Source organism: Ctenocephalides felis, unplaced genomic scaffold, assembly GCF_003426905.1.
Source record: "Ctenocephalides felis isolate EL2017-DRISC unplaced genomic scaffold, ASM342690v1 CF-g0.4_SCAFFOLD_03571, whole genome shotgun sequence".
In the NCBI taxonomy this organism is placed as follows: Eukaryota; Metazoa; Arthropoda; class Insecta; order Siphonaptera; family Pulicidae; genus Ctenocephalides; species Ctenocephalides felis.
In genome coordinates, this window is record NW_020539725.1 from 26,641,118 (window position 1) to 26,657,257 (window position 16,140).

A 16,140-nucleotide genomic window follows, 5' to 3' on the forward strand; every position below is an offset into this window, starting at 1 on the left:
GTAGGCTTAAGCAAACCAATAACGACCATGAGAAATGTGTAGTAAGTATACAAAAAAGATATTTCGAATGCATTATTATATTATTTTGATACCATGTATCAGCTTTTTTCAAATAATTTTTAAAACTCTTAAAGGAAAATTGTATAAAGTGTGTAACGTCAATTTTAGTTTATTATTTTATGTATATTTAAAATTATACTAGTTGATATTAATAACTTAATGATTAATAAAAATCAATAGTAAGATTATATATGGTACAGTTTTTTGACGCGCCTTTTAAAATCTAAATTCATTAAAGCGATAAGATCTTTTTATTATGAATTGAGTTCCTATTAACTCATAATATTCCTTGCTAATTCAGCTAATTATTTATCCATAATTAATTATTATGTACTTAACATAAATTACTAATTTATATCATAATGATTATGTATTCAATTACTGACGTTGTTGCGCAATTAATTTATTAGTCTAATCAATTTTAGAATATTATACACTTCATAGAGTAAATCCGGTTCTACTATCCTATTTTTCAAATGTAACATTAAATAAAATATGGAATTTTTATATAAATTTCACAAAACGTTTTATTTCTTCCAGATTTTAATAAGATATCACCATACATCAAATCTCTATACACTTTGATTTAAAAAGTAGATTACCAATTTCAATTTGAGCTCAGGGCTTAACAAACCATGACTAAATTGCTCGACGGGGGTAACTCGGCTTCACGCTGTTTGCACACCCCTGTGCTTTTATCCAAGTGTTAACGTTTATAATAGATATTGTAAACAACATTGTGTAAATATTTATTTGTGATTTAAAAATCTGTTACCTACTGTTTAGAATGAAATGCTTGGCTGGGTTCAGCATAATATCGTGACTTATGACTTGTGAAAGAACGAGGGTTAAGGCAATTGAGACATAATATGTATAATTTATTAAACACTTCTAGATTGTGAATGCAATGACGTATTACAGTTTCAAAATATTATAAAAGTAGAATATAATTTAATAAATTTTATGCGCATTAGAATTTTTGCATTTTCTATATAATCTAAAGAGAAGAATTGTATATTTTTTGGCTCTCAGTTTATTCAAAACTTTTTGGAATTGGGAGTAAAATAAAAAAGTACGAGTGAAAGCTTGCGACCCAAATTTAAAATTTTTGTACACATTTTCTTGAAAGCAACCATATAAAAATATAAATTTCGTAAAACAATATATTATATATTGTTTTACGGAATTTATATTATATATATATACATATATATATATATATATATATATATATATATAAATTTACATATAGTACTTTTAAAGAAATAAAGCTACAATTATCAAAATACTTGAAGACTATTTCATAAACTTCTAAAATATTAAATAGGTTTCAATCGATTGAACTAATTTATAAATAAATTACATATTGATTTTGAGAACATTTTTACTTGAAAATTAAACTTGTTCCGTACTTCATTTTGTTATTAGCAATTTGTTATATAATTTGAATCAAATATAATTTGTAATTTACTATGTTTAAAACAATAAAAAATAGCTTTGCAAAATAGGATTTGTGCCCCATTATTTATAAATTTGAATTAAATACTTAACTTTTGAATAACTATATACTTTTAAAAATTATGTTGCTCTGAGTTTTATTATAACTTCATCAACATCATAATACATCGAAAATTTTCACTAATGCAAATTGAAAAATAATTAATATATCATAGTCGATTTATTTAATATAAGATAAAAATTATAATTTTGATATCAATATACAGATATTGATATCTTTGTATAGATATTTTGTATGGTCTCTCATACTAGTCACTTCTGCCTGAATGAATGAGATTGAAAAATTTAAAAAACTAGTGGAGCGCATGGCATCGTGCCTTAAGGCAAATTGCTGGAACTTCCTTTACCAAATTTTTTTTTAAAAAAAAATTAACATTTTTGAAAAAAAATTACTCTGAAAAATTAAATTTTTGAGAAACTATAAATTTTTGACAAAGAGTTACTTTTTTTTTTGAAAAAAAAGACTTTTTGAAGAAAAGTGTATTTTGAAATATTTTGGAAATTCTGAACTTTTTTTCAAAGCAATCGTACTGCTTTAACTGCATAGAGACAATAAAATATCGAAGCGGGTAAGCGCCGCGCCGCCGTCTAAGGGATATTGGTACGGAACCCATAGGAATGTAATCAAAATTTATACTTATTGTTAAAATCTCTATAAAATATCTGATAATTTGATGTGCATATGTCTAATGATTATTTTTGACCGCCAGATGGGTTTTTTTACTTTTTTTACTAGATCTCCGAAAGCAATACGAATCGAATGTTTTTTGAATTATTCAAATGGCTTCATCCGTGTTCCCGAAATCGTCGACAAAAATTTGTATCCGAACACACATACACACGCACACACATACACACACACATTCATCCATTTTTTCTAAGGTATGCCAAAATATTCAGAAACCTCTGAAACGTTAAGATATATAAAAATTTTCATTTTCGATTTTTTTGCGATTACTATAACTTACCCTACGGGAAGTTAAAAAATAAAAAAAAATGGATTTTTAAATCTGTATCTTTTGTTTACCTTTTTCTATTTGAAATACCACATAGTTTGAAAGCGGAAATGTATTAGAAAAAAATCAATAATCCAAAAACCATAAAACTAAATTATTTTTCATCAGTTATGGTCATTAAGTAAATCAATTTCTACAATGAATTCTTTATAAAATTTTTGGTTTTCACATCTGTTCTTTAGAATTTTTAAAGGGTTGCATGATCAAGTATCATGCGTAACAAGATAAATATCCCGATATCAAGACTTTATAAAAATCCATATCGTCGTAACACCTTGTCACCGTATATCCCGCGACATAATACATTATGAGAGGAATATATAATGTGAATAAAAAATAGCACCTTGCACTTAAATTGTGTTCGGTACTAAGACCGCATAGGATGCGCATCGGGCAGCAATTAATTCCGACACACGAGGATGAAACAGGTACAGGCACATTCAGGACTCCCCCTAAAAACACATGCCCTTGCGGTACAGGTTCTTATATCCGATGTAAGTCACCTGACTTAACGATTTTTTAACGTTACTTAGGGGACGAGTGCTGATAATCTAGAATATCGAACATGGCTAACAAATAATGTTAATGAATAAATACTTTTTAAGCAAGTACTTAAAAGAATTATTGAAGCTTTGCTAACTAAACTAACTATATTTTTTTAAGTTACATATTGAACATTACACATTACATTAAATTAACGAAACAAAATTTGTCTGCGTGTTTTTGTAACTTTCACATTAATAAAACTCACATTGCTTAATTCAGCAGTGAAAAAGATTTAAACGTATCTAATTTGAAATTTTACCTTAAAGGCAACCTGGAGGACAATATTAATTATATTAATATAGCTTCGTTATACCACTTATTCAGAATCATAGGAATCTCAAAATTCATTCAAAAACATACAAATTTGTAATCAATCAATCACGCCAGAATAGTTGTTTTTTATTCCAATATTGTTGTATTCACTTAAAACTTAAATATTCATAATTTTCAAAAAAGCATCCAGTTTCTAATCAAATTGTTTATAAATTTTAAATTGGCCCCAATTTAGAGAATGCGTGAATGACAGGATTTGTTTAATGAATTTGATTCGAGACAAGACTTCTTGACACAGATTTATAAAAATATACCTTTATGGACCTCAAAATTTTTACGAAAGTTAAAATTCATGTTCAAAACATATCCCAAATATAGAAAATTCCCATTGAAAATTTAAAAAAGTAAATAATAAAAAGCTGAATCCTAAATGTAATAGTGAACAAAAGTAATAGGGAAATATATCATAATTCTTGGGAAAACAAAAGGTGTCGATTAATAGTTTGAAACAGTTTGAAAATAAATAGTCTCAGTGGTGGATTTACAGTAGGGGCAATCAGGGCAGTTCCCAAGGCGACAAATTTCTAGGGCGGCAAAATTTGGAAAGTGATTTAAAAATTTCTACACAATAATAATGGGTAGTACTGCCCTAAGGCAGGACTGTGAGCTGGGTTGAACTCCAACTCGATTCAGGGAAAAAGTAGTGTGAGAGTTTTTCCTATTTGCATTTTAAATCGCATTGCCCGAAGTGGGTTTATTTTCGACTGGAAACATGTTTTGATCTATATATTTCCAATTGAAAATGGACTTCACACTGCCCAATGTAAGATTTCCAGAACAAGGGGTCAAACGCGCGACCCCATCCATATGTGACCGCCTGTTAGCGATCTTTGCTACGATAATCCTTTCTACACAATATAATTAACTAATTCTTTTCAGTATAAAATAGCTTAGCTACTCTATACATAAAGTCAGATGTACTTCAATGTTCAGGTTGTGAAGATTTAATCGAGCAATTTGCAATTCAAAAAGTTCGGAGAATGTTCAGGTTCTGAAAATTTAATCGGGCAATTTGCAAATTCAAAAAGTTCGGAAAAAATAATGTACTACAAATATAAATTGTCCTTAGTGCAAAATTTATAATTCTTGGAATAAGCTATGTGAAATTACATAAATTAAGCATGTTAAACTGGTCTAGAAAATCAAACATATTTATCTCACGGGATGTTTGCATACAAATGTCGACGCAACTTTGTAGAAATGCTAGCAGTATAGTTAGGAAGTAATTGTTCCAAGATTGGGTAAAGCTAAATAATGTAAATATAAAACTCTCATTTTATTGTTATTGTTACTTCAACAACAATAAAAGAAATCCATTTGTGTTTAGTTTATTTCATCTTAACTAATATCGAAATAAATTAGCCATCGAACATCTTACATGGAACACATTTCGTTACGTCTCATACCTAATACTTCTTAATGCATCTAACTATATACTTGTAACCCCAAGTCGCCAACAATCAACCCCATGGCAGAGTGCAAGCTCGATTAGTCGAAAGACCCCTGGTTCAACATAACGAATTCTTAGAGCTCTTTTTACACTGAACAAAATATGCATCGATTATAGACAAGTTAATTCACAAACAAGTGGTAACTGCAATTAAAAAAATGATTTATTTCCTTTTATTGATAATAATTAAATATAATCAGATTTAACGTAATTTTGTAATTTGTATTAAATAAATTTAAGACGTTTGATATTCGGAATGTTTGCTCATTATTGGTGTCAACAATGATGCAAAATTTATTTTAATATCAGATATTTTTTACAAGAATTGTTTTAAAAATTAGCTTGATAATGATAAATTATGTTTATTTACTAAATATGCAGCTAATTAATTACCAGTTGCTATCAGGTTAAGAGTAGTTTGAGCCTATAATTGTTAGAGCTTCAAATGTTCTATTTATAATTAGAGACTAATAATATGTAATTTAAGTTACATTGTGATTTAGGGTGTAGACGAGCTCGTTTGTTAAATTAAAGGAAAGTTTAAAGATCTGTTGGCAGTTTGCTACTGTTCCATAAACCGAACATTTTTTTGTATATTCGGCAATATTAAATGACGAAAGAATATTATCAGTATATGAGACAATTTCTCAAAATAACATCAATTTAAAGTTAGCTTCTCTACTCATGAGTACTTAGCTGTATGTAACGGAATTCCAGATCAACGTACGAAATCATCTCTTAAACCAATTAGTATAAAACTTTATTCAAATATTAACTCTTGCTGCAAAAATTGTCACAACGTGTGATTGGAGAAATCTATTGAAATCAGAGTATGTTAGAAATATTTTTATAATTATTCGTTAAATTTTAATCTTGCACGATCCCATCAGACTGATGTAAAATGACCCTTAAGATGCTTAAGATACACCGACATAAATCGATAAGTGTGTATTCGTGTCGGTTTACGAATCATTCAAAAAATATCGCCGAACAGGTGTATAGGAATACACCTGTCATTCGGTTTAACGAAAAATTGAGAAAAGGCGCGCTTATTTGGTCATTACGCGAACGCGAAAAGAGATTCGTTAACGGTGACTATTTTTAGCCAAAAATCTCTTTGATTATGAAAAAAAAATAAAGTTAGTATTGATTTCATTAATTGATAATTTAAATCAAGACAGACATTAACTCCTATATTAATTGGTTTATAATAGTAAAGCTTACTTATAAAATTTATTTTCTCTTCTATTAATAAAACTTATTTTTGAGATTATTTGTAAAAATGATTGATTTTAGATAAAACATTGCACTTTTTTTCTGAAAATTACAGTAACAGATAAGTATTTTTAATTTTTTTCAAATATTATGTTTTACTAAACATTACTAATAATAATTTTTTACCTCTTGATTTAATTTAGTATACAATGAAAGAATAAAGAATAAGTTAAAGAAGTAAGTTTTAATAATGTCGTAATAAAAATTATTTGTTTCACTTAATTTGTAAATGTTTTTAAAATATCAAATTATTATAAGTATATTTATGTCATTTCTACCTATTTAACAACTAATAAGAATACTGTATTCTAATGCTCATATTAATTAAGATGACCATATTTTTTAATTTCAAATCCAGGATATATACTTGAATTGGTGGGAGAATTAGTTTCAATAAATAACTAATTGTTTTTAATTATTATTTAATATATAATAATTTAAAGTAATAAACTTTTCATATTAATCAGAATTACTTATTATATTTATTACTTAAATATATGTAACATTGTATACAATTCTGTACAATTTTCTTCATTATTAACTTTAATAGAGAATATTGCGTTCAGAGTGCCCTTTTTACGTCATGTATCTTGATATGCTCAGTTGTTTCGGCTTATAATTCTAACTGTAATATATAGGAATTAAAAATTCTTTCAAAAATTCGGAGAAATACGAGACAGCAAAACATGAATCCGGCACAAATGTTACTTCTAGAAAAATCCGGAAAAAGTAGATTTTCAGCACTTTCCCGGGAAATCCGGAACGAATGGTCATTTTACATCCATAAAGCATAGATGATGGATGTTTTCGTAATTATGAACAATTTAAAAATTATATGAATAATTTCTAGTCTAGGGTTTATACAAAAACCGACATTTTGGAAAACCGGTTTTCGAATTTTAATTTTTCTAAAAAAACAGTTTTAACCGGTTTTCGAATTTTATATAAAAAATAAATTTTTGCTAGAATATTCTGTAATTTATCCGCAAATTTAGTGTAATTTAGAGCAGTATTTCACTGAATTTATTTATTGTTCAACTTTATAGATAGTAAACAAAATTATTTTAATTTTAATTAGTAGAACTAAAAAATAATAGTTTATCTTGATTAAATAACTTTGAAAATAATTATTCGTTATTCATGCATCATTTTCACATATAAGAGTAAAAATATTTTTATGATAGTGAAAGAAAAGTTTTCGGATAACACATTTTTAAATAAAAAAAATCATTAAATTAAAAAAAAATATTAGATACATGTTGATGCATATTTGTTGATATCGATTTTAGTTTTAAATACAATTAAGCTAAACTCGAATATTGTCTGTTCCGAACCATTTTAATTAAATAATTTTAAACATTCTGATTGTTCAAAATTTTTTTGTTTAATGAAATATGATTTCAAAAAACTGAGAACGTCTATCAAATTGCTACTTAGGCGTGTCCTTTGTTTACTCACTAAATTTTCTGAAATAGAAAATTCAGAAAATACTCTCACACTTGCGACCAAATTATGCTTAATTGTTTTTAAAGCCTGATATAATAATTCTAAGTTTTTTGTTTTTTAATTTGTGGTTTCTAGATTTAAATTAATATGTACACTGGTATAAAAATCTAAATTAATATATACAAAACTTTTCTGGGACCATTGCAGACTGACGACATATAAAATGCTATTGAACCGATATGATTTCAAGATTCAAAACGCTTTCATCAATCTTTTATATTTGGCTATATTTGTCATTTTCCATTTATACAGAGAAAACCGACTTTTTTCACTAAAAAACCGGTTTTCGAATTCCATAATTTTCGCCCAAAAAAACGGTTTTTGAAAACCGACAAACCCTAATAGAGTCCAATTAAATAAAATATCGGCTATATTTCAGTTTTCTAAAGAGGATCGAAGTGCAATTAAATATTATCAATTATTGTACAAAATATTATATTATTTTCACTATATATATTTACATATTAAATATTACGTCTGGTAAATTATTTCAAAGTAAAATTTCTGTAATTTAATGAATAAACTTGAATTACGCAGCCACAGTTCGCAATTGCTAGATCGCCTGTTCGATATGACGAATCTGTTAAAGTGCAAACAGAATGCGGACGTTGAGACAGTTAATATCTCTTAAGAAATAAATAAGTGTTGGCATCTCAAACGCGATCTATCCCAAGGCTACGTATAAACTAAACACGATAAAGCTTGAAATAAACTTCAGGTATACTCATAAACACATATAAGCTCACACACTTTATTTGAACACGTACAAAACATTGAACATGAACATTGAATTACATATGCAGATATATATATATATATATATATATATATATATATATATTTACATATACATATATACAGGGTGTCCCAGAACTCAACGTCAAGTCAAAAAGGGGTGACCGTAACTATCACGGTTAAATGTATCCCCAGTTGTTTGAAAATTATGAGCTTTTTTTTAAGCCTAGAGTCAAACAGTCCTTTGTCCATCATTAATAACGTTTAATTTTCATTATTTTTGTAACTATGAATTTAAAATTTTAAAAATCGATCCACTTTGAAATGTTTGAAAAAAAATGTACTAAAATATAAGCAAATACCAACAAAAGTTTACATATTTATTCAGGATTATAAAATGGTATAATACTTAAATAATAAAAAAAAACGAATAAAAAATAAAAACTTAAAAATAACGCAATTTTTGCAAGTATGGACTTCCAATTTTTTAGAAGCAATATTTGTCCCTAATTCTCTAGAATGTTTGAAAAGTATAGATTGATTTTTTTTTTAAATTTATTTATATGGCGTCAATACTAGGGCTAAGGTTGAAATTGAATCACTGCTCTTTCATTGATTACAACAACCCACCAAATAATCAAAATGATATTTACGACGAGAACAGGTTATATGAAACTATATATGTAACTTATTGTGTGATTTAAAATATCGATTTAATACTTTTTAAATTCCATTTTTAAATTTACGAAAAACAGCAAAATGAAAAAGATTATTCTGATTGCCAGACTCAAATTCTTTAAATAAGTGGCAACAATCGACTTGAAATACTAAAAGCAATAGATTTTACTAAAGTTAATTATGAAAAAAATTGTTAGCTACAAATTGCAAAGCGTAATTACAAGTTACCTTAAGTTATGAACATTTTCAGCTCTAGCATGAATATTTATACATTGCTTACAATCTTTTAACAAAGTCATTTGGTGTGCATGTGCTAAATATTCAGTTTTGATAATTTGATGATTTTGGCAATGATTTTTATGCAATTTGTTCCGTGTTTCCAAATCCACGGAAATTGCTTTTGCCAACCATCTATCTTCGAAATGAATATTTTCAAATCCGAAATTTAATTATTACAACTTAAGTCATAAACTTGTTGAAAGCCCTATAATAAAACTAGCTTTTTCATTTAATACTTTAGAGTTTAGAACTATCAACAGCCAGAATATATAATCTTCACAACATATTGCGACCAAAAAAAATATTTCTACATGCTACAACTTGCACATTTTTATCAAAACTTACTATTTTTTCACTTCTCAGGTCTATTTATAAATATTGTACATGATTTTTTTTTATTATGGATAGTATAATATGATATTTTGTAGTTCACTAGCGTGGACCCATATTTTCATTTCGTGGATTCACAAATTTCCTTTTCGATGCTATAGACCGCTTGAAAGTTCTCATGGACCCCCGGAGGAGCATATGACCATTTTGGGAATCGATTTTAGATGGACTGGGTGTTAGACTATTCAACAAAGTGCCATTAAGTATTAGAGAATTAGGAAATGAGGAATTTTATGCAATTTTAATTAATAACATTTATAAGGAATTTGTTTTTTACACATTGATAAATATATAAGCAATATCTTCGTGCCATGATCATCATCTAACTAAAATTTTGTGTACTCTTTTTTAAACTAAACTTTAAACTAGTGGAGTGCATGGCATCGTGCCTTAAGGCAAATTGCTGTAACATCCCGTACCGTAATTAACAATCTTGGTACGGAACCGAAAAAAATGTACACAAAATCTGTACACATTATTAAAATCTCTATAAAATATTGATAAATTGTCACATATAATTGTACATATGTCCAATAAACATTTTTGAGCGCCAAATTACCTTATTTTTAATGAGAGTCCATAACCGCTGGACCTGCCTTCCCAAAAATTTAATCAGTTCTTCATCTTGTCAATACAAGTAAAACCTTTTATTTTACTTGATTGATTATTAAAATCGAAAGCTCCGTTCCTTTAGAAACTGAGTTACCGTTTTTGACCCGTATCTTCGAAACAGCTAGACCTGCCTTTGCCAAAAACTAATCAGAACGTTCCTTATTAATACGAATCGAATGTTTTCTTAATTATTGAAATCGGCTGATCGGTGTTTCCCAAATCGTCGACGAAATATTATATCCGCACACTCACACACATTTTTTCTAAGGTATGCCAAAATATTCAGAAACCTTTCAAACGTAAAGATATATACAAATTTTCATTTTCGATTTTTTTGCGATTACTATAACTACGGGAAGTTAATAAGGCTATTGAATAAATATTTGCTATTCAAATTACAATGTAAAATGTATAGAATTATGTATTATTTATACTAGTTGTTATAATAAATGATAATATGAAGCATTTAAATAAGGGTCTCCTCAAAAGCGGAAGGAATTTTCCTCGTATCATGAAAACGTCGTTCACCCGAAAAGGTTTCAAGAAATTGTATTTGAATATTCATATGTATACAGAACACTAGCATACATCCATTTTTGTTTAATTTTTGTCAGGTTTTGAAATGCAAAGAAATCAAAAAATATTTGCCATTTATACAACTTACCCCTAAGCGATTTGCATCATTCCCAGTTTGGCACGAAGCACTCACCAATTTGTGTAATTGTTTTCGAAGTAACATTACTTGAGATTCACTATATTAATTCACTTAGGGTGCATTCGACTTGGACGCTTACGCGCTGTGAGCGCTCACGCTTATAAGCACGAATTTTTAGCGTTCGACTTGGCCGATAAGCGCTCAGAATCGATAACTGAAATCCGTTCGTTTTGGAAACTGTGAGCGTCAATAAGCATCAAAATGGCGGCAACTGGTGGTAACGGTAATTGTGTAAATTTTATTACTTTCTGGATCATTCAGCGGGATTATAAAGAATTTAACAATTAATAAATAAATGAAATTTCGTTTGCTTATGCTTAATTCATATTAACATTAAAATTAAAATTTAAAATGATTTAAAATTAATTAAATTTAAAATTAATTAATATTAATATTAATATTAAAAAAATAATTGTGTTATACAACTTGGCATTTTTGCGGGATTATAAAAAATTTAACAATTAATGAATAAATGAAATTTGGTTAGCTTATGCTTAATTAATAGTAATATTAAAATTAAAATTTAAAATTATTTAATATTAATATTAATATTAAAAAATAAATGTGATATACAACTTGGCATTTTTGCGGGATTATATAGAATTTAACAATTAATAAATAAATGAAATTTGGTCAGCTCATGCTTAATTAATAGTAATATCAAAATTGAAATTTAAAATTATTTAAAATTAATTAAATTTAAAATTAATTAATATCAATATTAATATTAAAAAATAATTGTGATCTACAGCTTGCCATTTTTGCGGAATTATAAAGAATTTGACAATTAATAAACAAATGAAATGACAGATAGTAAAAACAACTGACGCTCACGCTCACGCTGCCCTACCTCTGTGGCGTGAGCGTATGTGAGCGCAAAATATGTGCTACGAGCATCCTACGATGGTGCTACGAGCGTGCTTATGTGACACTCACAGCGCCAAGTCGAACGATGAAAGCGCGCTCACAGCGCGCTCACAGCGCGTAAGCGTCCAAGTCGAATGCACCCTTATACTTACTTAATAAGAATAAATAAACAAATAAAAGACGTTTGTGAACAAATGCTTTCTTATTTGAAGTATATACCATTTTCGCAAAATTAATAAATAAATATGTCTACCTGTCAAAATTTGAGTCAAATCTCATAATGGTCTGAAGTAGTCGTTAAACACATTTTTAAAATACCACCCGCACGTCGTAAAATTTTTCTTAACACAAAATAAATTATAAGTTCAGATCGTAAATAGATAAACAAGTAAAAATGGTTCAGATTATGTCAATATCTAAATAAGATTACAATTTTTAATGCAGTTATCAATAAATCCCAGGTGGTATTTATGTGCATGTTCTCAAGTTAATAGAATAAAAAATGTGAAGTAATGATAATATTATAACTAAAAACTATAATAAAAAGATGCAAAACTTTGTATACATAAAAGTGTGAAAATGAGAAGTGATTAAAAATAAAATAATGAATAACAATTTTTCAGGTACTGATTATAGTAATATATACGATATGAAATACGATTCGAATGATATGGGCATATCTTACTAACAAGTGATTTACTTTGCCACATGGACTCTAGATGACAATTATATATGTAAAGAGCATTAAACATATGAACAAGTAAGTGAAAGTCTTGTAATTTAATTTTAGTTTACATTTTATTTATAGTTGATTTTTGATTTCATAAAAATACATCTTAACTAATATATTAACTTATTAATTTGTCGCCTTCTTAACAAACTCTTCCGCCATTTGCCGGACCTTGTTCACGGCATCTTCATCACCAAATTTCTTCTCAAAATCTAAAAATTTCTTGAATATAATCTTCATTTTCTTAGCTGGTAATGATAGCGAACTAGCTCTTCTTAGTACATCCCTGGCAATATCAATTTGTGAGTTTTTAATAAGCATGTCGATATATTGAGACCAAATATCAATCCTTCGAGGGTAGGATGTCAAAACTTGCTCTAAAAGCGCCTGTGCACGATCAGAGTTTTCAAACTGATTCTCCATAAAAGCGAAGCGAGTTAATAAATCCACATGTCTATTATTTTCTAATACATTCAAACCCTTTTGCATGATTTGTCGTGCTTTGTCTACTAATTTAGCTTTAAAACAAGCTCGTCCTACATCTAACCAACATTCTAATTTATGACTATATTTTTTCAAGACTTTATTGATTAAATCACTCAACTCCTGCACTTTATAGCTTTCCGACAACATCTGAATTGCTTGCATGTGAATGCTATAAGCGTCATTTGTTTGAAGTGCTTCCTGTAATGTTTCATTAAATGTTTCCTTTGTTCCAAAACGATTTTCAAGATTTAATAATGCTATCCAAACATTTAACTTCTCCTGCTCCTCTCTAAAAGATATGTTTGAGAAAGCCTTTCGTGCAACTGCTCTAGCCTTTTCGATCTCTGTTCCTTGTAAATGATATGCCATATAATTTATCCATGTCTTGGAATCATTAGGATTAGCGAGTAGTAGCCTATCGAAATGGTCTGCTGATTGCGGATTTTCATATGATTCCGCAAACTTCAATTCATTTTCACGAATTTTTTTCTCGTCATTTCGTATAGTTTCTTCTTTCTCTTTACTTTTAACTTTCTTCTTAATAGTTTCACTTTCATCTTCTGACTCTTCACTTGAAGAAATAGCAGTTGTATTTTGTCGTAGACATTCCACATTCATATTGAAAAAATCGTTTGCTTTCAATAAACCTTGTTGCGAGTGATTCTTTTTAATACTAATTTCTGTATCATTCTTATTTACTTGATCTTCACAATCTGAAACTTCCATTTGTTCTTTTTTTAAATCTACATTATCCTGTTCACTTGAGGCTGTAGAAACTTTTCGTTTTTTCTTTACAACAGAATTTTCTGCAACGACACTATCAATTTGCTGAGCATCACGCTTTTCAGATTTATTATTTTCAGTCAATTTATGTTTTGAAATTTTTGTGAGTTCTACATTTTCTTTCTCCACAATGTCATTACTTTGCTGCACTAAATTGTTTTGCTTTTTAGTGTTCTTTAATTCGGCATTCATTGACAAAGTCATTCTGGAACTACTTTTATCTATTTTGACGATTGTACAATCTATAACTTGTCCTACAAAAAATAATTTGTTTGAATCACCTGCATTTTGAAAACCAAATTGTTGTTTGGGCAAGAAACCTTTCAATCCATTGAAAAACACTACTACTAAACCAGAAGGAATTATTTGAACAACTACACCTTTGTATATTTTATTGAATTGAGCATCGTTCATGCTGAACAAAAGTGAAGCAGTATTTTCCATTAAACTAGGCTTCATTGTTAAATATAATTGTTCTGTTTCGGTATTTACATCCAATACTTTGCACTTAACAGTTTGATCCACAGTAAATCTGGTTGTCATGGAAGATTTTTGTATGGGAAAGTCGGATACATGCAAAGAAGTTATTACTCCTACAACATTACCAACTTTAACCATGAGCCGTTTGTTGTTAACATTTTGTACCGTAGCACTAACGATTTGACCCGCGGTTAGATCATTAATGGTAAAAATTTTTTCATTTAACACGTTTTTCTCATTTGAACATATATAGCTATTATCCATGAAATCGAAAGACAAAATACGAATGCAATGAGTTGTACCTCTTGTGAATTTCAGCAACATCTCACTTAGATCATTGTCTTTGCTGGTTTTCACTCTCTTAAAAGGGATAAAACCCCTGGCATGACGAGGTAGACTTAAATAAATTCCTTTAGCTGATCTTGAAATTACTTTGCCCTGCATTGTATCTCCAATTTTGATATTTTCAGACGTTGAAATAGGTTCTAGATCTCTGATAGCAAGATATGTTATTTTTACGGTAGGGACTATATACAAAACAATTGCATCAATAATTTGACCAACATTGTATTTTGAAGTATCGCAATTCAACTTCTTGAGATATGAGATTCCAACATAACCTATATATTTATCCATGAACTTCAGTTGCAAACCATTTTTCAAAATCTTTTCGATAGTAGCTTCAACTCTCATTCCAGGTAATATACTATTCAATGATGTTACATCAGATATGACAGATTTAGCACTATTTACTTCCAAAGCTGATAAAACCATAGTTGTTACTAAAGGCGTTGAAGTAATTTTAGAAACGCTGCACCATATTAATTCACCAATACCTAGCCTTCCATATTTTTGTGGTACATGTGAATTAGGTAAAAATGCTCGACAACGTGTAATTCCAAAATCAACAACATATCCATGGTCTTCAATACTTTGAACAGCTACCATATGTATAGAACCTGTAGTAATCTCAGTCGATTTTATTTCTTTATGTGTATCACAAGGATCTAGAGATAAATTTACACTGAATTTTGTTGCGGCATCAGGTGCAAGAACTTTTACACATACAAGTTGACCTGGACTGAACATTTGTTTCAATGTTTTATGATCATCACTTGTAAATTGGGGATCATCGACAAACTTTTGCAGGTTATTGGAATAAGGTTTCGATATGTTTGTGACCATAACATAACCATAGATCCGGCCGGGCAGAGAAACTTGAATTGCCATTTCATTCACTTTATGAACACATCCTAGAATAATCATACCATCTTTAATGCTCTTATAGCACAATCCTTCGAAAGATGTTGGTGTAATACTGTTTTCATGTTTTTCATTTTTCTTATCAAGAGCTTTTTGTCTTTGTTTCTTTGTGGCAGTTTTTTTTTTAGTTTTTACAACAGCAGTATTACCAAATAGTGTAGTAGTAGCTTTTTGTTTCTCATTTTTCTTCACAATTTGCCCTCCTCGCGGAAAATCATTAAGGGAAGCATCCATAATAATATAATAATTTTAATCACTTGCAGAAAAGTATCGTTACAATTTCCTTCAAAGAAACAAGATGTTAGTTATCCCCAAATTTTATATACAAAATATTTGATGATACATTTAACTCCAACAATATTCAGAAGAACGGAATTGTTGTAATATATTTGAGGTTAATACTAGTGCACGTGTTCTG

At 28.7% G+C, this 16,140-nt stretch overlaps 2 protein-coding genes across 2 annotated transcripts in view; both read right to left on the reverse strand.

The window, feature by feature from the left end:
* Positions 1–11,155, reverse strand: part of LOC113384943 (rho GDP-dissociation inhibitor 1-like) — a 55,859-nt gene extending 44,704 nt beyond the window's left edge. The window contains exon 1 of the mRNA XM_026622722.1: positions 11,063–11,155. The gene's annotated coding sequence lies outside the window, so the exon portion shown is untranslated. The remainder of the gene's footprint in view (positions 1–11,062) is intronic.
* Positions 11,156–12,535: 1,380 nt separating this feature from the next.
* On the reverse strand, positions 12,536–16,140 carry LOC113385314 (protein RRP5 homolog). The gene is made up of 2 exons (XM_026623154.1): positions 16,066–16,140; positions 12,536–16,005 (listed from the first exon to the last, which is right to left on the reverse strand). The coding sequence occupies exon 2, from the start codon at positions 15,954–15,956 to the stop codon at positions 12,837–12,839; it is 3,120 nt and encodes a 1,039-aa protein (XP_026478939.1). The 5' UTR covers positions 15,957–16,005; positions 16,066–16,140; the 3' UTR covers positions 12,536–12,836.

Coding starts and splice junctions, on each gene's coding strand:
- LOC113385314 (XM_026623154.1), bottom strand. CDS start 15,956: ATGGATGCTTCCCTTAATGATTTTCCGCGAGGAGGGCAAATTGTGAAG.